The following is a 21,906-nucleotide window of genomic DNA, read 5'->3' as shown; positions in this document are numbered from 1 at the left end:
GCTTTGGGGAAGGAAGGGTCTTTTCAGCTTGCTGGTCACGTGAACAGACCAAAAGAGATGCTGCCTGGAATGTTTTTGGGAGGGTGATACATGGAACCCAGTTTTCCCCTGACTTTGGAATATTGTTTTGCTTTAAGAAACCATTCATGAGAGAAGGTAGGCTGATCAGATGACCTAAAGTTCACTAAGTAGAAACATACAAACGACAGGACCACCAAGTTTAGAAAATGTCCTACAATGTGCATTTTATTCCATATCATTATACAATGTCTTTATGTACAGTAGTCCCCCCTTATCCGCGGTTTCATGGCCCTCGATTTCAGTTAACTGAGGTCAACCATGGTTGAAAAATAGTAAATGAAAGATTTCAGAAATAAACAATTCATACGTTTTAAATTGCGCGTCGTTCTGAGTAGCGTGTTGAAATCTTGCGCGGCCCCGTTCCGTCCCGCCCAGGACATGCATCATCCCTTGGTCCAGCATCTCCACACTCTACGATCCCTGCCCTTTAGGCACTTAGTTGCCCCTCTTGGTTATAGATCGACTGTCTCAGTATCACAGTGCTTGTGTTTAAGTGACCCTTATTTTACTTAATAATGGCCCCGAAGTGCAAGAGTAGTGACGCTGGCAATTCAGATATGCCAAAGAGAAGCTGTAAAGTGCTCCCCAAGTGAAAAGGAATGTATGTACAGGAAAACACACGTAGCATACAGGGTTCAGTACTATCCGCGGTCTCAGGCATCCATTAGGGGTCTTGGGACATAATCCCCGTGGATAAAGGGAGGGGAGCTACTGTAGTTATCACTCTTAAGAAAATGTTTTTTTCTTTATCAATTGTACGTAGTGCCTAAATTTCCACTTTAACATGAGGACACAGAAAGAGTGGAAATCCACATTGCCTGCTATCCTACGAGTGGAAACGAGCTCCAAGTGTGCCGATTAGAAGGAAACAGAAGTCTTGAAAGAGCAGCGTGGCTTACAAACTCTTGGCTTTAATGAATTCGGACATACAGAATCCACAGTCTCGTCTCATAGTAAAACTCAAGGCAAAATAAATTAGTGTTGGACAGAATTCTAAATTGTACAACATTGAACAAAAGACCACAGTGGGACCTTTTGTTTCAAGTAGCACCAATCCACACCTGATTGTTTCCAACAGCGATCTTCCTGTTGATTATGTCGTTGGCACTCTGAGTGGAAATCTGCTTCAGTGAGGACTGCTAGACTGACTCAGCACCCCGAGTTGCTAAACTCTCTATGAGGTGTGGCAACGTCAACCTGGGAAATGGCACATTGAAATCGCCCTCGCTCTGTCACGGGCCTGCCTTTGTGTGTGTGTGTGTTTCCCCACCCCATGATGCAGCTGTACTTGTGGGTGTTTTTGTGACAGTGGTAAAAGTAAATAAAAATGCATTTAAGGGGTTTCATGGTAAGCATGGTGTTAAAAAAAAACCAAAAACACAAAATAAGACAAAAAAAACAACAAAAACAACATGAACGAATGTGGTCGCAGCTAAGGAGGTTTTCACATGTTGTTTAACTCCAGTAAAGTCTGATCCAGCATCTGATGCATACTAAGGTTTTCTTCTTTGGCATGAGCCACTTTCTCTGTGGTGGGATTAGAAAATTAAGTCATGAATAGCTGCGCTTTGGACACAATGGTGGTTTGTACATTTAGGCAGGCAAACATCAATCACAAACACAGGATGAGATGATTAGGACTAGGCATGCTTGTAAGACATTCCTCATTTCCAGACAAGGACCTACGGAGAGGGAAGCCGTCTGTGACCCAGAGGAGCTACAGGCACAGCAGGCGCTCACAGAGCGGCCGGGTGACCCCCACCAGCACTCCACCCTGAGAACAACACGCAGGCGGGGCTGGTGACGGTCCACGGGCCGTGCGCTGTGGGAACAGGGACAGGTGCCGGCAGCACGAAGTTAATGACAGCAGACACGTCTGAGTTACAGGCAGTTAAAGGTCTGGGAGTTGTGCTGTAACACAATCTCACAGAAAACAGAGGTGACATAAATAGGTTTTCTGACAACTTTTGAAATGATTTATTTTGGTTGCTCATTAAAAAAAGTTATCAACATGTTTCATGCACACTTCAGTAGGACATTCTCTTACTATTCTTACAGTGTTCTATTTATTATCACATGACAGTCTCACTAGAGTCCAGCAACACCATTAGACTGAATAAAAGCATACCTTTCAGACAATCGGGGACTTCTGACATGAGCTCCTGTTTTCAAAAGCGATTTTGCCCAAGCATAGGTACATTTAATAACATTTCAAACACTATACCAGGTATTAGAAGTTAGGAATATGAATATGTAATAGGAATATACATATTATGTATATTACATCCCACATATAATATATATATGTATATAGTTATACACATGCACACCCCTCTGCTTTGATTTTCTAACTTAAAGTAGGACTCGGTTCTCTGCAGGAAATAGAAAACAATTTTCTTGAGGTCTTCATTATGTGTCAATTCAAACAAGAGGACCTTCTGTTGCAAAGAGGTGTGCTGAATTGATTGTTATAAATATTTATTCATATACATAATGATTGTATTTTACCATAAAAACTATTTCAGGATTAAAGAGAACTGAAATATTCCAGATATAAGAGGAAAATGCAGGCAAGACCAGCCTTTCAGCTGAATCCTTCCATGTTCATTTCTGCAGAAGCAGCCCTACAGTTGAAGGTGTAACAGTCTTAGATTCCTGACCATGGGCTCCATTCCTAGAATTCAGCCCAAGTTCTTTCCCACTTAAGTTTAATCCTCATTCAGGGCCAGCTTTAGTTGGTTAGTTAGGCGGCGGTTTTGCTCAAGTTGTTGGTAGAGTTGATCTGTACAGGTCAGCAAGCAGGTTAGCAGAAGAGAAGAGGCAGAAGAAGAGAGGTTAGCTAGACTGGGAGAGAGGGAGTTAACAGACAGAACAGAGATACCTCCGGCACTGGTTACTTGCTGGACAGGTTACCCTTACCCCATGGCCATCTGTCCTGTGCCCAGGAAGGTGCCTGGTAGACTTAGAGCCAGGATTTCTCTCTTGGTGGGAGGGGTGGGGGAGGAATGGGAGCAACAGGGTAGGAAGAGGAGAGAATGGAGGTTCCTTTGGTACCTCGCTACCACCACTACATGAACTGAGCCGAATCCAGTTTCTGGCAACAGCCCGAGGAACTCAGGCAGGGCTGTAGGCGAGCCCAGCACGGCATCCCCTCCTTGCTGCGCTTAGTGGAGATCTATGGTTAAGCCCCCAACTGCCCATTTCTGCTCACCTCTTAGCCTTTCCATCTCCACTCTGAGGGCTGGCTTTTCTTTCAGGTAGTCCCAAGAGGGGCTACCATCGCTGCATTAACGCTTTTTGAAATGCAGAACTGAGCTCCCTGTCCTCCAATCCTTATGATACAGGGTGCACATTTTGAACTCTTGCCCAGTTCTGATACAGGGTGTGTGCCAACCTACTCAAACAGCCGAAGATCGGAACTTATCTCCACTCAAAACTGACTTAAAATTTATCTTTACTTCTTGAACACAGTATTTGTTTGGAGTTAGATGGATGTGTACAGGGTGAACAAAATCTCAAACATCTACACGGAGATCAGCATAATATATATTTTACAGGCTGCCATGTGATCTGCTCCACAAGGCAAGGAAGCCGCTTGGAGTTAGCCTACATCTGAGGATCCAGGGGACACCCAATGACAAAAACCTGGAGGACACATGATTGTTTCAAATGATGGTGACAATCTGAACCCAGAAATTCTACTTAATGATCTTGAAAAGCTGGCCGTCCTGTCCCTGGGGAGAATGGAAATGTTCAGTCTCTAGCCCTACGTCTGTTGGGAAATTGATCAATTCTTACTTTAACTTTCTCTTATAAATGGTCGGAGACACTTTCCAGCTGGAAGTATATCTTGCCTTGTCCTCTTTGCTCATCCAAATTTTCTGAACATTCAAAACCCTGGCCAAATGTCACCTCCTCCCAATCAGAATTGTGCTCTCTTCCTCTCTGACTCTAACTACAGTCAAACCTTGGTTCTCGAACATCTCCCATCTCCAACAATTCAGTTCTCCACTAAGTTGTTGTGAACCAAACTTTGGTTTCTGACCTGACAACCCTTTCATGCTGACACCTCATCATGACAGAAAGCATCTCCCAGGCAACAAAGGGGAGAATGCTTTTGATGCTGGCCAAATAGGATAAGCACAATTTCCAAACATAAAGAGGCCATCAAGAATGCTAATTTGCTAAGGTTGTGAAAGAAACAATGGATGACAGGCAATAGAAAAAATAGAAAACTGTTTTTGATTTGGATAAAGGAAAAGCAGCTAGCAGGTGACAGCATATCAGAGGCAGTGATCTGTGAAAAATCGAAGATGCCTCATGCTGATTTCCTGAAAGTGATTCCTTTGAGGCTGGTAGGGGGTGATTCGATAAATTTAAGAAAAGAAGTGTTTGTAGATTAAACAGTACAGTAGACATGTACTATATATTAGAAAGGTTAAAACAACTAATCACTTGGAGGTTTGGAATGGATTAATTCCATTTATGTTATTTCTAATGGAAAAAAAGTGAATTCAGTTTAACAAACAGCCTTCCAGAACGAGTTTAAGTTCGAGAACCAAGGTTCCACTGTACATACCATCTATTAGTTCAGATTCACTTCGCTCATCTATCTTCCCACAAGATGGCAAAGAACATTTCTGGTTCATCTCTTTACCACATCCCAAGTACCTTCCTTCCAGTGTCTTGTATAAGGCATAGGTTTCGGGGTTTCAAAATCTAACCACACTAGTACATCCCACTCTCGCATGGGGAACTACTGCCAAGGGCAGGCAGTAGTCTCAGTTTGTGAGCCAGTGCTCAGCCAAGCTGGATGGCAGGACTTTGAGAAACCCTAGAGAATCCGGAGGATCAATGTGAATTCAGCTTACGTGACAGCTGTCCCTCCTCCTCCCCCTTGGGACCTGCCCCTTTCAGCTGCCCTGGAGCCGGTATGCCCCGGTGGCCTGAGGGCAGGGACCAGAACCAGTTATATATCTGGACGTGTTTTCCCCTTCTCCTCTACCTCCCAGATGTCTGGGGCCTCTGGTGCAGACTCAGCCATGCTTTTCTGAGGCTCCTGTAGCAGCTGGAGCTAGGGCAGTGATGGGCAACCTTTTGAGCTTGGTGTGTCAAACTTCGCCAAAAAACTGAGCATAACTCGGGTAGTGTGTCACTTTGAGGAAAAAACTAACTCCAAGACTCTAGTCGCAAATGTTTCATCCTCGGCATGCGGCAGCGTGTCATCAGAAATGGCTACGCGTGTCAGTGCTGACACGCGTGTCATAGGTTCGCCATCACTGAGCTAGGGCCTGGCACTCTGAACTGGAAGCCTGGGCTCTGACAATTTCTTGATAAAATCAACTTGCTGTTTCCTCTCTCGTGTACCCATACCTTCTTGGGCTATTCCAGGTTGGCCTTCCCAATGCATCAGTTTCCCATCTCCCCATGTAGAATCTACTTATAGGAAGTGTGCAAGTCTCTGGGAGGGTTTCGAAACCACAGATGTGCCTCCACACTGCACTGAGCACATGCTCAGCAGAACCTGCAGACTGGTCGTTTTGTCTATTGCGGGAAGCAGGGTTACGCACAGAGGAGCCCACTTCTATTACTCTGAACTTAAAAATAAACAGGGCAGGAATCATAGTCAAAAGCAGGCCCACGGAGCCTTAGGAAAAGAAAAACACGAAGTTACAGAAGTCTTTACACTCTCAAGGGAGAGACATTGTCCGGAATCTAATTTTTAAAGAGTCTACTATACCATTACTAAAACACGTTACGGCCCTCTTAGGGTATTTATTACTGCTCTGAAGTCTTTGTAGAGTAACTGATATTATTTCCAGCTTGTTCAAATTTATTTGAGTATAAATTGAGTATACCAAATATATAAAATAGTGGTAGATCAAACCTCGTAGGCTAACAAAAACTACACACAAACAGATGAAGGTCACCCAGATTTAAAACACAGGAGAAATACAGCTAGACTATTGAGGAGGGAGAGATGTTGGAAATTAGAAAACAAAAGTCCATATCATTATGGAGTTGTAATTTTTAAAAAAATCACTTAATTGCTGTTTTTGAATTAAATAGTGAAGCCCAAATAAAAAGTAATTGTGTTCTGGACAATTTCCATTAACTACTTTTGGGGGTGGGGGTGGGGGAGAAAAGAAATAACATTAATGACTATACTTTAAAAGTGTCCACAAATAAAAAATAAAGACCCAAACCAGTTATTACTGCAAAGATTATGTATATACAACCTCTTCTAAAGAATACAGATGTGCTTAAGAGCACAAAAATAAATCTCAACTTGAACATAATCAGATTTAGAAAATTTGAGATGTCATTTCATGATCAAAATGAAGGTTTAAAAAGCTTTCACTGTTCTTTGTGCTGTAAAAGGAGGATCAACAATCACCTCACCTTACATAGTTTGATCCAAGTTCTTTTTCATCATTCCCAACATGTAAATTCCTAGCAATGTGGGATGGCTATGAGTCTTCGTCAGGACCCCTTCATTGGTCAGGCACGTCCTCGAAGCTGGGCCACCATCTAAATATCGGCACAGAGGACGCACCACACCCCAACTAAACCTCTGGCAGAGGAAGACCCTGCTCCAGGTGCATCTTCCGACTCCAACAAGGAGTGTCCTGTGCAAAGGTTCTAATCTGGGCCACATGCCAGAGCCATCATAATGCCTAAAAAACACTAATGCCCAGGGCCTCACTCTAACCTTCGGAAACCAACTCTGAGAGGGACCCAGGCATGAGATTGATTGATTTATTTCCTCACCTGAGGACATGCTTAGAGAGAGGAAGGGAGAGAGAAATATTGATGTGAAAGAGAAACATTGGTTGGTTGCCTTCCATATACGCCCCAACCAGGGACTGAACCCGAAACCCAGGCATGTGCCCGGACAGGGAATTGAACTGGCAACCTTTTGGTGCACAGGACAACGCTCAATCAACTGAGCCACTCCAGCTGGGCATGAGCATTTTTTAAAAAGTTCCACAAGAAACTACTGCCTCAGAAACTCTTGATACTAATATATAATGTTCAGAATGGGGGGGAAAAAAAAAGCAGCAGCCAAAAAAGTAACCCTCACATGCGTGAAGCAGATTTGCAGTTTTATTCAGTGTCGAAACTAAAATGTGAAGTAAAAAGAATAGCAAACAGAAATAGCTTACACAGTGTTTATTTTACACTGAACTGAAGAGCTTCTGTACAATAGGAAGCGCAGGGTGTGCCCGGCCCGAAGGCAGGATGCTAAGAGAGAGAACAGGGTCAGCTGGAGGAGAGACAAACTGCAGAGCGCAGAGAGGTGGAACACCCAGCTTGATGAAGGGGTCTTGGGAGAAGTGAAGCAAAGAGACTTATCTGCATGAAGAGAAAAGGTGAGAGAAAAAGAAAAAAAGTGGCACAATGGAAAAAAGGAAACCCAGACCAACATGAGAGGAGCACTCGAAGCACAGGGGGGAAGCAGACATGCAAACCCGCTGCCAGCTGCACCCGAGGGAGGCCGTCCTCGCCCCCAGGCTCTGGACCTGAGGCCCCTCTGGGTCAGGTCAGGGTCCCCTTTAAGAAGACCCATGAACAGAATTTTAAAACAAATTTTGAACTAAACCCATCTTTCAGAATATTGAATCATACTTGATGCTTCAACTTTCCTACACAGAATCACCACACGTATGGTCTTATGGAAAAGACCCTGGAGACAGATAATCTGACCCACGCTCTCTTTTTCAAATGAGGGAAGAGAGGGTGACATGCGCTCCAGTTTCCAAGGTCATGTCTCCAAGGGTAACATGGAGACTCTCTAAGCTGTGAGGCAGCAGGCCCATGCCACACTTCCGTTTTTTTGCATGGGTTAAGGATAGGTGGGCCTGGAAAATGCAATTTTCAGTTTATCCGGAATTCAGCGCCAGATTATTACAACGAAGAGAGCCCTTTGTGAAACACTCCGGGTTAGAATGCAGAAGCAGAGTAAGTTTAATGTTTAGGTTTGGTTAGTAGTGTGTACATTGGTCATGTCTGCTCAAGGTTCTCATGAGAACAAGACTACTTACTCCAGCACTCACTACCTCACAATATAAAAGCGGGCCATTAACTCCCAAACACACATTGTGCCTGTGTTTATGCCCCATTTCTTTGACACAAGTTGCGGTATTTATTGGGAGTGTTTTAATTCCTTTTATGTAAACAGAAAATTAAAGGCGTGGTTACTCAGCAGAGGGTTCATTTCTCTACAACTCTTAACAGTGAGAAAGAGAAGATATTTTACAGCTGTACTGGATCGATTTCCTTTCCCTCAGAGCCTCCGTAATCTGACACTTTAGGGTTCTTAAATTCATATTTCTTTTTAAAAAAATGGTATTTTATTTAATTGGATCTCAGAAAACCGCTTTTGATAGTTCTTTGGGAAGCTCCTGTACAACTGCATGGCTTTCTAATTTTACTTGAGCCTAGTTTAATTTCCTGAAAGGATAGTGCTCAAGACATTCACATTCCAGTTCACTGCGTTGTGGGAACAATCCCGTCTAGCGACTGAGAAATGAATGGATTCTGAAGGGAAAATGATTTGTATAGACAGACTTAATCTACTTGGCCTTTATATTAGTAGAATGTAAAAAAACAACAACCAATGACTATCCTAGGTTATGCAGAAAAAGTAAGCAGGAAGGAGTGAAGATGGAGACTCTGGAGGCCCAGAAGGGAGCAGTGGTGAGGTTATCATATTAGCATGAGCGCACGGATGTGAGCAGGCAGGGTGGATGAACATTTACATGGAAGTCATATCGTTGAGAGCGTGGTCCAGCTCCTCGCTGATGGCTTTGTACTTCAGTTTCTGAGCGTACAGCTCGTCTATGACCAGGAAGTGGAAGGCAGAGGTGCAAGGGCATGGAGAGTGATCAAGAGATGGAAGGTGAGTGAGGGTGGCACGGGCGCCATCCCGACACAGCAGCAAGGAAAGGGCAATGCATGAAGGAAGTGGTGCCGCAGCAGGTGGCCAATGCAGGAGGCGTGCGTTTTGTTTTTAAATGAATTGAAACAAAAAACAAAAAGAACAAAACCCATTAGAAAACAAAACAAGAACGACGCAATATGAAAAATCATAACAAATACGGTAGGTATATCAGTGAACCACGGTTAGCTCTAAATAAAACCACAGAGGGATGTCTCCTGGGTGAGTAATAGAAGGTCTTTCTCTTTTGGAGCTATATTTTAATTACAGTGCAGCAGTCAGCCGACTGCAACTATAAGCAGAGGGGAAAATGTACCAGGGCAGTGTTTTGGAACAACAGCTTGTGACCCTAGTCTGTTATCCTTATCTGGCTCCACCTGCAAACCACGGACTTGCTGACCAGACTGGACCACTGGGACTTGGAGCTCTTAGTGCTTGTGAAACACTCGTGGTCTTCCCACTCAAGCCGCCCTGTTAGTGGCCCAGAAGGCCTGACAAGCGAGGGAAGCCACGCTTTTTACGGTGGCGCTGTGCCCAGTCTGCACTGTAGTTTTTGTAACGATGGCTGCATGTTTTGCCGCACTGGGGTGGACTGCGACTTTTTGTCACTCTCTCCTCTCTACTAGCGTGGTTACCACCTACACTGACCTCCAGTACCTTTTTTAGCCTTGATTTTTTTCATTCTTTCTTTTTCATTGCTGACCCTTCACGAGCCTCTGAGCTCAACGTTTAGGATTTCTGTGACACAGAGTGGGTGCTACAATAAAACCTAAATATCTTTAGGGGAGAAATGCTAAAGTGTCATCTCAAAATACAACGTCCTATTATCCCCCACTCCTTTCAGTACCAGGATAACGAATGACAAAAAACCCAAACCCTTATACCGAATTCATACTTGGAAGAAGATGGGCTGTGTCTAAGAACAAATCCGTACCATCTGACACTTAGGAGGTATCACTATCGACAGAAAATATACTGGAGTCGCTCTCACCTATAACCACCTGACCCGCAATGAAAAATAACCTTGCCCCACCGAGGAGTGTGAGGTAAAACTGGACTGCACCTGCCGTTATCAAACAGATGTGCCCCGTCGGGTGGCTCAGTCACCTGGTGAGCAGATCATTCAGGTCCGAGAGTTTAAGAGCCACAGAATGAAACCCCAAGGACAGACAGGAGGAATGTGCAAGAGCAAAGGTGAATATATGTCAAGGTGAATGCACTTGGACTAGAAAATCGTTGTGCCAGGTCAAGACTCAACCATAAGGGTTCAAGTAAAAACAAAACTTAAGACCTTACCTTCCAAGTCATCAATGCTTTTCTCCAACTTAGTTACTGACCTCTCCGCAAACTCAGCCCGAGTCTCAGCCTGTAATGATTCAATTTGTTTCGGTCAAAACTGGAATGTTTTAGGGTTCCAGGAGCGATGAGTACAGGGAAAAACTAGAAAATGGAAATCCAGCACAGCACCCACAGACTGGGCCGGAAACTACTCGTCAGCCAGTCACCACAGGGAGAGGTGGCAGCTAGCACAGCACACGAACCCCGGGACCACCGCGGACCACTCCTGACGTGGAGCAGCACAACTTGAAAACGCAAAGGCCCCGACCTGCTCCATGAAAACGAGCTCATTTAAAACTCAGGTGGCCTTGCCCAAAACAGTCATAGCATTACCTCCTTCAGCTTGTCAGAAAGGACCTTGATCTCCTCCTCATACTTGTCTTCCTTCTGAGAGTACTGTAATTAGAAAGAACGTTCCAGATGTCAGGCCACGGCTCACTCTATACTCCTCTCTCCTAATACAAAGAAAGCGCCAGCCCAGCAAACAGATGTTGAGGATCTCTCAGGCGGTAATGGAGCCTCCGAGATCAAATGGCACACTACAATACAGTCTCTGTTCTCCTGCCTATTGTTTTACACGGGATAAGAACAAGATAACATCCCTTTGGCACCGGGTTTAAATTAAATGGTTACAGATGACTCACATACTCAATATAAAATATATTCTCTATTTAAAAAAAAAGAGAACCTGCTATTCGATAACCATCAGGAAATCACCTCAAAACGATGCCATTTACGAAAAACGCCTAAAGGACTATTGCTTTTATCGGCAGGGCCTCCGAAGAGAAAAAGTGGGTGTCTTTTGAGCAGCTCCGAAAAGGTGCCTTTTCCCCCACACCATGCTCCTGGCCTACCTTCTCAGCCTGAGCCTCCAGTGACTTCAAGTTGTTCGTCACAGTTTTCAACTCTTCTTCAAGCTCGGCACATTTGCTAATGTTTTCGACCAGAGGCAGAAAGGGTGGGAGACAAGCCAAAGGGAGGAGGAGAGAAAAAGGAGAAGGATGGGAAAAAATGAAAACCGAGTCCTAGAGAACAAAGGGCTGCCTTAAAGTAGCCAAATCATCAGGTCGTAAAACACTCAATTTCTCGAGGGACACTGCCCCCCAACCTTGCAAAAGCAGAAAGGCAGGGTGACAAAATCCAGCAAGTTTGAAGTGTGATAATTTGGCTTCTTTTTTGGCTGCACCAAAGAGCATTTATGAAGGAAAAACAAAGGAGTACAAAGAACCCAAAGACAGCACTTAAAGCGAGATACAAGATAGCAGAGGGTGTAGTGAAGGTGCAGCTGTTATACCAAACGAACCAGTAGGTATTGGAAGCTGAAAAGACGTCTGGGTTGGAGTTAAACCTAAAAACCACACATGAGCCATCAGTACCTTATCCTCTGCAGCCATTAATGCTTTCAAGGTCTGATCCATTATTCTTAATTGTTCTTCCAGCTGTCGAACTTGGCTGTTAGTGGACACAGGAAATGCACAAGGCCATTCTCAAAATCAGTGTGCAGGTAAGGCATGCAGTGATACACGCATTCATACACAGACACCCCACACAAGTCCTCCGTGTTCTAGACTCGTGGCTCATCCATGTCAAATGGGCACGTAAGGAGCCCGGAGCTGAGACAGGTAAATGTGCAGCTGCCAGAAGGTCATGCTGTTTAGTCACTGCTCTGCAGCACCCCACACACAGCGTCCTGGCGCCGGGCCCGCTTACCCTTCTGAGAGCTCGGCCCGCTCCTCTGCACGTTCCAGGTCACTCTCAATGATGACCAGCTTACGGGCCACCTGTGGCAGGACAAACACAATGCACACATACATCGTGGGCTTGCAAGCCGTGAGCCAGGGGTTGTGGGGTGGGGAAGGGATCCATCAGCCCCCAGAAGACCTTGTCTACAGATAAGATGACCCCCTTTCCTGTGGACTGGAGGGAAGCTGCTCTCCACCAGGAGAGCCAATGGGAGGAGAGCAGAGGCTTCTGCCCCGTAAGACCAGAATGGTCCGTTATGAACGGGCAGTCTCGTTTTAAGTCTGACCCAGATGAAGTCTGTATCATTACATAGCTGCCAACCCAAAGTGCGGGAGAAGGGAGAAATATGAAATTCATAATCTCAAAAATAGCAGCATGATGAGAAATGGTGCATTTTTATGCCAAAGAGGCAGAGGCTGCCAAGAAAGCACTGAAAATAATCCTGAGGACTGCGTCCATTTAGAGCTCTGTACCTATCACCTCCTTTTTGTGGAGGAGGTTAAAAATGCCAACAGAATAGCAAGAGAAGCTGACGTGACTTCAGCCGGCGAGATGACTAGTGAAGTCAAATCTGTATTCAGTGAAAGAAAGAACCTGAGAGAAGGAATCCTCTGAAGCATTTCAAAATTAACGGGCATAATGTAATCTGGAAATAATCGTAACAATAATAAAAAGGAGAGTGAAAGCTATGTCAAGACAGCCACGGTGCATGAAGGGCTGACTAAAACCCTAATAGTTATGCTGCTGGTATCACAGGAAGTGGTGTTCATGGGGACATGACCAGACGCTGACTTCACTGTGAACCTGTGCTGATAATGGAATTATGCCGTCTTGAGGAGGGAGGACAGATTGAAAACGTCCTCCGTGATCCATCACCCCAGCGAGTACACGGTCCATGTCTCTAGGCTGCCTGGACGGGACCACGCAGGGCAATCACTCCAAGAACTGTGTGCATGGTGACAGCAGGAGGCTCCTTCCACAGACACAGGAGGCAACGCTCCCTCCTCCTGGCCAAGATCTTTTGTCCTGGTCTTTAGGGGGCAGGGGAGGGGCAGAGGGAGAAGCTCTGGTCTTTCCCAGTGCTACTGATCGGCTTCATGATGAAGCCTAGATCCCCCCGCAGGATCCAATAAGAACCGCGTTCTGCAGACAAAGGAACTCTGCTTCTCAAAACCACCATTTCTGCCAAGGAAGTAGAGTTGATAGCTTCACTGAAGAATGCAAGGGTGTGTGCACGGCTCCTGTCCCCCACCCCGGGCCACTGCTGGGGGTCCGAGAGGCTTTGGGCCCCAGGATCTGACCTCTTCATACTTGCGGTCGGCATCTTCAGCAATGTGCTTGGCCTCTTTCAGTTGGATCTCCTGAATTTCCATTTTCTCCTCATCCTTTTGGGCTCGACTTTCAATGACTTTCATGCCTCTGAAAAGGAAGACAAGCAACAAGACCCCAGATTTAGAGTTGACCTCCACAAACTCACACCCTGCACTGCAGCGGTGTGGGAGGCTTCGTGTGACTAGCAGACCAAAATAGAGCAGCACACAGCTGCTTTTCTTTTCCAAGCCGTGAAGCAAGAGTTTCCAATGCTGAGGCAGAAAGATATATGCTTCTGTTTATTGCGAGTGAAACCTCACGCTTCCGGTACTGGTGAAACTGTCCAGGAATCTAATGTGAAATGAAAGGTACCGTGTCAGGATCCTGTTTGAAACGGGGAGGCGGGGCAACAGGAGAGACCAACATGCTTTACTTGTTATATAAATAATGGGATTTCTTCCCTTTCCTCGTGGGAAGCTTCGGCTGGAAAATAGACCAAAGTTAGAACAAAAGCATATTTATCTTCATACACGTCCTCTTACAAAGAAGGTAGTTGTTCTTACCTCATCAGCCACAAATGTAAATATTAGATGGAACCATATGAAATTGCTGATATTTGACCATGTCAAACCTGTATAAACAGCGGTTTCATATGGGTCAAACTAACACTTGAGATAAGAAAAGATGCGCCCTGACTGGTTTGGCTTGCGGACTGAAGGGTCCCAGGTTCGATTCCGGTCAAGGGCATGTACCTTGGTTGCGGGCTCATCCCCAGTAGTGGGTGTGCAGGAGGCAGCTGATCCATGTTTCTCTCTCATCGATGTTTCTAACTCTCTATCCTTCTCCCTTCCTCTCTGTAAAAAAATCAATAATATATATATATATATATATATAAAAGAAACGATGAGTTTTGCTTTTAATGGAACTCTTTCATAGCAGAGGTGTCGACAGACAGCACTGACACCATCTTCTAAGCTGACATGTATGTTTGGATCCTATGGCACGGTGTTAAGTTTTGGAAAATGTGAACGGACTTACAATATGTTACAGATTTACAGAATAACAATTCATGTGAAAATGTGATTCACTGACCAGAATCTGAGTAGACAGTGAGATAAAGAAGCCACTGTTTTCTGATGAAGCCCTACAATGTGTTTCAGGAGACTGAGTTCTAGTCTTGGCTCAGCCATAGGTTGGCTGTGGGACACTGGGCAGGTCCATCAGTCTCTAAGCCCTATTTTTCTCATCTGTAAAATCAGGGGACTGGAGTAAAGATCTTGACATTCCTTTTTACTCCAAAGTCTAAATAACATTGTCAGATTCAGATCATCACCTTTTAGGTTCAATAGCAAGTGTACTTCAGGAAGAAGTCAGCCACAAAACCACTGGTATGTGTACACTGTTCAAGATGGTGAGTCACCTCAAAGAATTCCAAAAACTCTTGGTTAGAGAAGAAACAATAAGCAGCGGTGAATTATGAGCTGAAAACTTCAGCTAAAAAGCTTCTTTAATCCTAAAGTCTGAAATCACTCTTTATCCATGTGGCAGGGAGCAGAAAATCACTTCCAAGATGAAGAAATGGACAAAATGATTGGTTGCGTTCCCCTGCCAGGTCCCAGCCCAGATCTGCGGTGTTCGGAGCCACCACACTGCTGTGTCATCCCTTAAGCAGCAGAGCTCTCTGGTCTCAGGGAGTCTTTCCAGGGGTGTTCCTATACAATATGAATACATTAACTTCAACAGCTGGGAAAATGCCTTCCAAAGCTCACGACGTTGTGCTGGTCTACGTGGCCATGGTCTTCCTTTCCTCCCACAAAGCTAGATCTTGGAGCAGTAAGTCGGGTAGAGCCAGGTTACAGTGGGAGCAAGCAGGCTCAGAAGAAACAAGTATCTGATTGTGTTTACGTGTGCGAGTGTCTTACTAGCATTGCTAAGTCCAAAGCAATTTGCTTTTGCAGAACATATTTGTGTTTTATCTGTGTTTTCTCTTCCGCCGGTTTGTTGGACTATCCGACAACTGACAGCCCATTTTTACTTAAGCCTAAAACAGTTATCTTTTCTAAAACGCCTCACTGCTCCGGGGCCAGCAGGAATGAAAGAACCATTATGCATCCCTAGAGTTTCTGGTTTACATGTCATCTCCCTTGTTGGATGGTGAGCTCTATGAGGACAGGAAGAGGATCTTTTTCTTCTTTGTAACCTTGGGGTTGAAGGCCGCTCTGTGCTTTATCTGAAAGCACCCATGTTAATTAAATAAACAAAACCAATAAATTCGCCACTAATGTTAAATGAACAAAACCAATGAAGTTATACCTGGGATCAAAAGAGGAAATAATCCCACCAAGAGACTGCAAAATTCTTAAAGCCCCAAGATCAGAGGAGCCCTCCTGGTCCACCAGGAGCAAAGGCCGATGCTAAAAACCGGGCTGGGCGAGACATCCTCACCTCTCACTCTCATCTGCTGCCTTCTCAGCCTCTTCCAGTTTCTGCAAAGCTGTTGCCAGACGCTCTTGGGCTCGATCCAACTCTTCCTCAACCAGCTGGATGCGTCTGTTCAGAGAAGCGACATCGGCTTCGGCCTAGGCAGAGAGAGTAAAAGGCGTTCAGCGTTGGGGGAAGTGAGGGTAGTGCCTTCAGGAAGTGGCTGAGACTGAAATGCTGATCTCAGATAGGAAGCCAGGGCCTTGTGGTGAGCGACTCCTAAGTGCGCTGCAAGCTCTGGTCAGCTTGGGAGTCCTTGGACATGTTCGCACATTGACTTACACACGGAAGGTCCACATTCGTGTGTATACACATCCATACACACCGTTCTCATTGGGAAGACGGACCATTAGCAAATGCTTTCTCACTTGGCTCCTTTCTTCCATAGATTTCAACACACTGGCTTTCCCTGACTGCTAAAGGCTCTAAAATATTTCAAAATTCAGTGGCTCTAAAATATCTACCATACAGACACCACTAAATCCAGCACCCTCCTCCCAGCCCCTTTTCGGAAATCCCTTCAGAGTAACTAGCCACACTGGAATGGGGCCAAGACAAATTTCCCAAGTGTTTCCGACATAAGCCTACTAGAACCTTCCTTCCTTCCTTCCTTCCTTCCTTCCTTCCTTCCTTCCTTCCTTCCTTCCTTCCTTCCTTCCTTCCTTCCTCCCTCCCTCCCTCCCTCCCTCCCTCCCTCCCTCCCTCCCTCCCCTCCCTCCTCCCTCCCTCCCTCCCTCCTTAAAATTTAAATTCTTTATTGTTTAAAGTATTACATGTCTCCTTTTCCCCCCATTGACCTCTCCTCAGCTATTCCCACCCTCCTGGAATTTCTTACAAGTCAAGGTTGCCACAAGAAAAATTTCAAATTTCTTAGGTCAAAAGCAGTACAGATACTGTTTTTACTTGTATCTATCTCTGAAATAAGATGTTTCTTTCTGGGGGATTCAATGATCACCTTGTTACTACAAGCCTCAGAACACTTGGAAGACTGATGGTCCATTGCATACACTTGTATTGGCAGCTGTTTAAATACTATGCATGCAAACAGCCCTGGCCAATATTTCTCAGTGGTTAGAACATTTGGCCTGCACTCCTAAGGGTCGTGAGTTTGATTCCCAGTCAAGGGCACATACCTGGGTTGCAGATTTGATCCCTGGCCCCAGTAGAGGCTTGTGCAGGGGGCAACCAATCAATGTGTCTCTCTCACATCAATGTTACTCCCTCCCTTTCACGCTCTGTAAAAATCAATGGGAAAAAATATTCTTGGGTGAGAATTAACACAAAAAATAAATATTATGCAAGTGAGATATGGAATTTATTAATCAGGTACTATTTCTTCATCCTCATCCATTTTGAATGTCTGTTTATCACGGGGTAAAGGGGTTTTCAAGTCACATGGAAAGTTTTCTAAAAACTACAATACACACTTACGAACCTATGCTAGTTCCCTATCTACATTCCAGTCTTCTTTACTCAACTGTTAGCTTCTTATGTACAGGGAATCATGATTCCCTGCACAGAGTATGAGCTCAGCAAATGTCTATTGAGTAAAATGAGTAAAACCAAGCGAATTTAAACAAAAGCAACTTTCTTAGCTCATGGACGCATGATATACGCAGTCTGAAATGCACATACAGTTAGAGGGAGGCTGTGATTATGGCCTTGAATCAAAGGAATACAAGAACATTCAGCTCTTTGCTCATCTGTGCCAAGTTTTGTCTGGGAAAGATAAGTGATTAGGGCATTTGGTGAAGGACTCGATAAAAACATTCAAATATACTTTCATCTTGTCAAAAATTAACTATGTAGTAAAAATTGGCTGACGGAGGCAGGGAGCAGTGGGAAACAGGAAATGAATCTGAGGAGGATGGTTTACAACTGTGCTGGCCCACAAAGGAGGTTGTAGGTGCACAGGGAGGAATGGGCCCCACCAAGTCTGCCCTGCAGGGGCTGTCGGTTTTTTTGGAGGACGGGTAAGGGTGATAGGGGTAACACATTCCTTAAGTATAAGGAACTGCCTTGTTTAAGGCTTCAGCCCTATTTTAAAAAAAATTGGGAGAAGTAGACACTAAGGGTATAGTTTTGGGTCAGGTCTAATTTCTTCACTTTTCTGTATTTTCCATGCCCAGTAAAATTCAATTCTTTTATGAACGGGGGAAACAAGTAAGCAACTCTCAAAGTGGAAAACAAAATGAAGAGCAAAATCAAACACACAAAAAAACCTTAGTAGAGTGAACAGATCATATACTCAAAAGTATCCCCCTTCCTTTGCTTATTATTACTATAAAGGCAGGTACCCTTGTGAGGGGTGGTGTGGCCAGAGAAATGTCAACGAAATTTTTAAAAATGTTTTTTTTTTTGTTTGTTTGCTTTTTGTAGCCATCACACCAAGTTCCCTGCTTCGCTTTCAATCTGGGTCCCAGCCCTCAGGACTTTGTACTCATAGAAAGGAGACTGTTTAGGATCTGGGGACAGAAACTTCTGGGTGGGTGACAGGCCAGTCCGGGGCGGTCAGCTTCCCACACAGCTGGGGCATCGGAGTGTGTGTAAGAGACAGCACCCCATGTTTAGTTCCGCCTCTGCACACAAGCTCTCTCTCCTGAGAGGTCCCTCTTCCCTCTTATTCTACCCCCCCACCCCCACCCCGCCAACACACACAACCGTTCTTTCCTTTAGCTCTGGACACCGTTTTATAAACGTCCCTGACACTTTTTCCCCAGGAGGATTTTATAGGACCTTCCACCTGACGTGACGGGTTGTATCCTATGGAATACAGCCAACAGGACCTCTTCTAGGGCACAAAAGCAATGACTGGGAATGGAGGTACGTTCCAGGAGCCAGGACTGGTGCACACAGAGAGCCGACCTACGGGTGGTCTGCAAAACAGAGGCTTCGATTGTTTAGCTGGCAGGGCTAGCTAATCATCTAGCCAGGCATCGTCTGGCAGTTCCCACACCCGGCTGAGGGTCAGAGTCCACATGGAGATGTGTATTAAAAATATAAATTCCCAGCCCACATCCCTAGAGATTCTGATTCAGGTCAGAGGGGAGGGCAAGAATCTGTACTATAAACAAGCAACCTGTTCCACTCCTCCACCCTCTCCGCCCCACCACCTAAGAGACACTGGCCTATTCCATGGGAACCACTGTTCCAGCTCTCCCTTCACAAGAAAATGGGAAGAGGGTGGGACCTCGGACCCAGAATGCTGAAGTATGCTCAGGTCCACAGCCATCAGTGGGAGACAAGACTAAAATCCCAGCTGTCTGACTCCTCGTGCGCTGCTCTGTCACTTCTCCTCATGGCCCCTGGGACCGCATGGAAGCCCTGGAACTGGTGGTTCTCGCCCCTGGAGTCTTCCCTCTTCCTAAGCCAGAGGGGGAGGTTCTCTACAGCCACGCCCACCCCAACTCCCCAACCCACAATGGCCAGTGAGTGACAGAGACTAACCAGGACTAGGAGGACAGTTACTGTATGAAATACCACCCACTGAACAAGTCCTCTCAATCCTTTTTGGAATAAGCTGTGGTATAAAACTGAAAACCCCATCAAGTAACACTCATAGGTAACAGCTGACATTCAAACACAGAGCACTTGCTGTCAACCCCAGAAGCCCCTGTCTGCTGCCCCAGAGGTTTCAGAGCCGGACCAAGGTGCCTAGGTTACAGCCTGGACCCGAGAGCAGCGTCTGGGGGTACATCTGTCTCCACGTAAACTTCCCCTGGGAAAAACCTGGACTCCCACTGGTTCTCAGGCCCTACCGTACTGGTCTGACCACAATTTTGTTTGGTTCCCTAGAATTCACCTCTTTACGTTTCCTCCCCCCTCCTTTTTTATTAGGAGGGAGGGGAGAATTACGTTCTGTGTTCAAAAGGTTTTATTTCCGGTTTGTATTTTCTAAATTCGGAGCTAGACACTTCCTAAGGTTCCTCTCATCCCAGCACCTGGGCAGTCTACTGAAGACTTACCCTGCTGCTGCCTCTGCCGGTACAAGCCTACAGCTACATGGCCAACCGCCTGTGAGCTAAAAAGCAGATAGAAACAACAAGGCTTTTGGGAAGGGTCAAGACCCAAGATGCAAATTATTTCCAGGCAGGGAAATCACTCTTAGTGTGCTGGGTTAGCTGCTTCTAACAACGGCCTGTGTGTTGATGCTGCTGGCGAAGTCTTTCAGTTTGGGATGCTAGTTTCTTTTATTTCAAAAGTGCTATTGTATCCCCACATGTAATGAGCTACTCAGAAGAGAGACTGCTACAGTAGGAAAGGAGACCAATTGTCTTCCTGCAGATCTGTCGTTCAACAGCCCTGAGGAGCTCTGCCCTTGTGAAGTGCCTTCAAGTTAGTTGCAAGGTCAGCCCTATCTCCTCCCTGGCGCCCCCCTCCCCCAAAGGTATTAGCTACCTATACAGAAAACACGGCAGACACACCTCCCCCCCATCCCAACAAGGTACTACATACACAGAACTCAAGGGCCTGCCACACTATAGCAAAATATCACTCCAACATCAGATTTGAAAGAAAACTTTTATCAGGCCCATATTTTTAGGGCATCCAGATGTTTTAGTCAACACAACTTAAAAAATTTAAAAGTAATAATTTTTACTTCGTTATAGGAGAATATTATAATATCCTAAAAATGAACCCTCTGGAATATATTTCCAAAGTCCTGCCTGAACCAGAATGGGGCAAGCGATGATCGAAGGTCAGGTCCTTTTATTTCATGCAAACTGTAGTTTTACAGAGAGGGTTTCACCCAACTTGCTGTGTAAGACCAAGTGACTCCAGCCAAGTTAAACTTCTGCCCTTATATGGTAAGGAAAGGGGGAAAAACACTGATGACATGAAGGGGCACTCCCATGGATAACAGATAAACACAACCTCCTCTATCTGTGCCAAGGCCTGTAATTTATGAGGCATGTTTGTATAATGAGGGAGGACGGCCATGAACAGGGCATTGTCGTGCCTTTGCCTTGCCTACATATGAAAGCAGAAATTGAGAGTATGCATTCCAGTTACTGCCACCCTGGGGGTGCCAAATGTGAGCACAAAATGCACCCTCAGTGTCTTGGCCTCAGAAATATTTACCAACTCTAAAGGGAAAGGGCTGGAAATATTGTGAACTGGTTATTTCCATGATTTAATAAAGTTGCAAATTAAGAATCTACAAGTTGCAATTTTAAGTTTCCTTGTTTGCTGGGTACTATCCAGAAAGGAGGAGGAGTGGCTACTTTTTCCTTTGACAATGACCAAAAAAACACACAAAAAAACCCCCACAAAAAACAAACCAACCCTCTTGAGTCACAACACCGAAAGTCAACCATTACATCAAACCAAGTAGCCTCCTGCCAACCATTTGAAAGGCCCTCCACACCTTGGAAAAGCAAACCAGTAGGAAATAAGGAACCGCTGATTTTTCCAAGGTAAGTGCTAGTATAATAGGGCCAATTAACTACAACCTCTCTGAACTTCTGAGAATCTGGATTTGGGCCAACTCTTCAAATATTTTTTTTTTTTGCAGTGGCTTATGGCTTTGTCCCTAACCTCTATCTTCACTGCCAAGAGAAACTGCGACTACTAGTTGAACTCACAGCTGTGTCTGACAACTAACAAGAAACCACCTTGCATTAGCTATCTTGAAGTTCCAGTTTCAGAAGTGAAGAACAACTCTCAATCAGAAATTCTCTCAATGGCCTGACCCAGTCCTCAAGTTGCCGTCTTAAAACGTTCTGTGTCCAATCACCCAGACAGGCTGTTTTCAAAAATTACTTTAAAAAATTAAAGCCTTTAAAACTACTTTTAACATAAAGCTTTGAAAAGGATGAAAGCATTACCTTTAGACAACTGGCACTGGAAGGTCACTTATAAAAAGCACAAAAGAAAAGGTGACATAAGAGTAACAACATGCCCTTCCTACAACTTATCTTCTGTGCCTTTTATCAATCACTCGGCCAGGAGTCATTAAAAGGCTCTCCTATACAGGACCACATGGTCTCTTTCTTAGCAGGGTGAGGGGA

The 21,906-nt window shown here is 45.0% G+C and overlaps 1 protein-coding gene across 21 annotated transcripts in view; it reads right to left on the bottom strand.

The window, feature by feature from the left end:
* Positions 1-219: 219 nt before the first annotated feature.
* Positions 220-21,906, bottom strand: part of TPM1 (tropomyosin 1) — a 29,547-nt gene continuing 7,860 nt past the window's right edge. For 4 of the 21 annotated variants that reach the window (XM_079767802.1, XM_079767809.1, XM_079767798.1 and 1 more), the window contains 7 exons: positions 15,860-15,993; positions 13,405-13,522; positions 12,071-12,141; positions 11,215-11,290; positions 10,694-10,756; positions 10,319-10,388; positions 220-1,608 (listed from right to left, as the gene is read on the bottom strand). In XM_079767802.1, the coding sequence (XP_079623928.1) occupies positions 1,526-1,608; positions 10,319-10,388; positions 10,694-10,756; positions 11,215-11,290; positions 12,071-12,141; positions 13,405-13,522; positions 15,860-15,993 (615 nt within the window). In that variant the 3' untranslated portion in view covers positions 220-1,525. The other 17 variants (XM_079767804.1, XM_079767817.1, XM_079767816.1 and 14 more) reach the window with 5 other exon arrangements.

This window comes from Cnephaeus nilssonii, assembly GCF_951640355.1.
Source record: "Cnephaeus nilssonii genome assembly, chromosome: 4".
Taxonomy (NCBI): domain Eukaryota; kingdom Metazoa; phylum Chordata; class Mammalia; order Chiroptera; family Vespertilionidae; genus Cnephaeus; species Cnephaeus nilssonii.
Note: the sequence above shows the minus strand (reverse complement) of the source record. Positions and strands in the feature narration are given on the sequence as shown.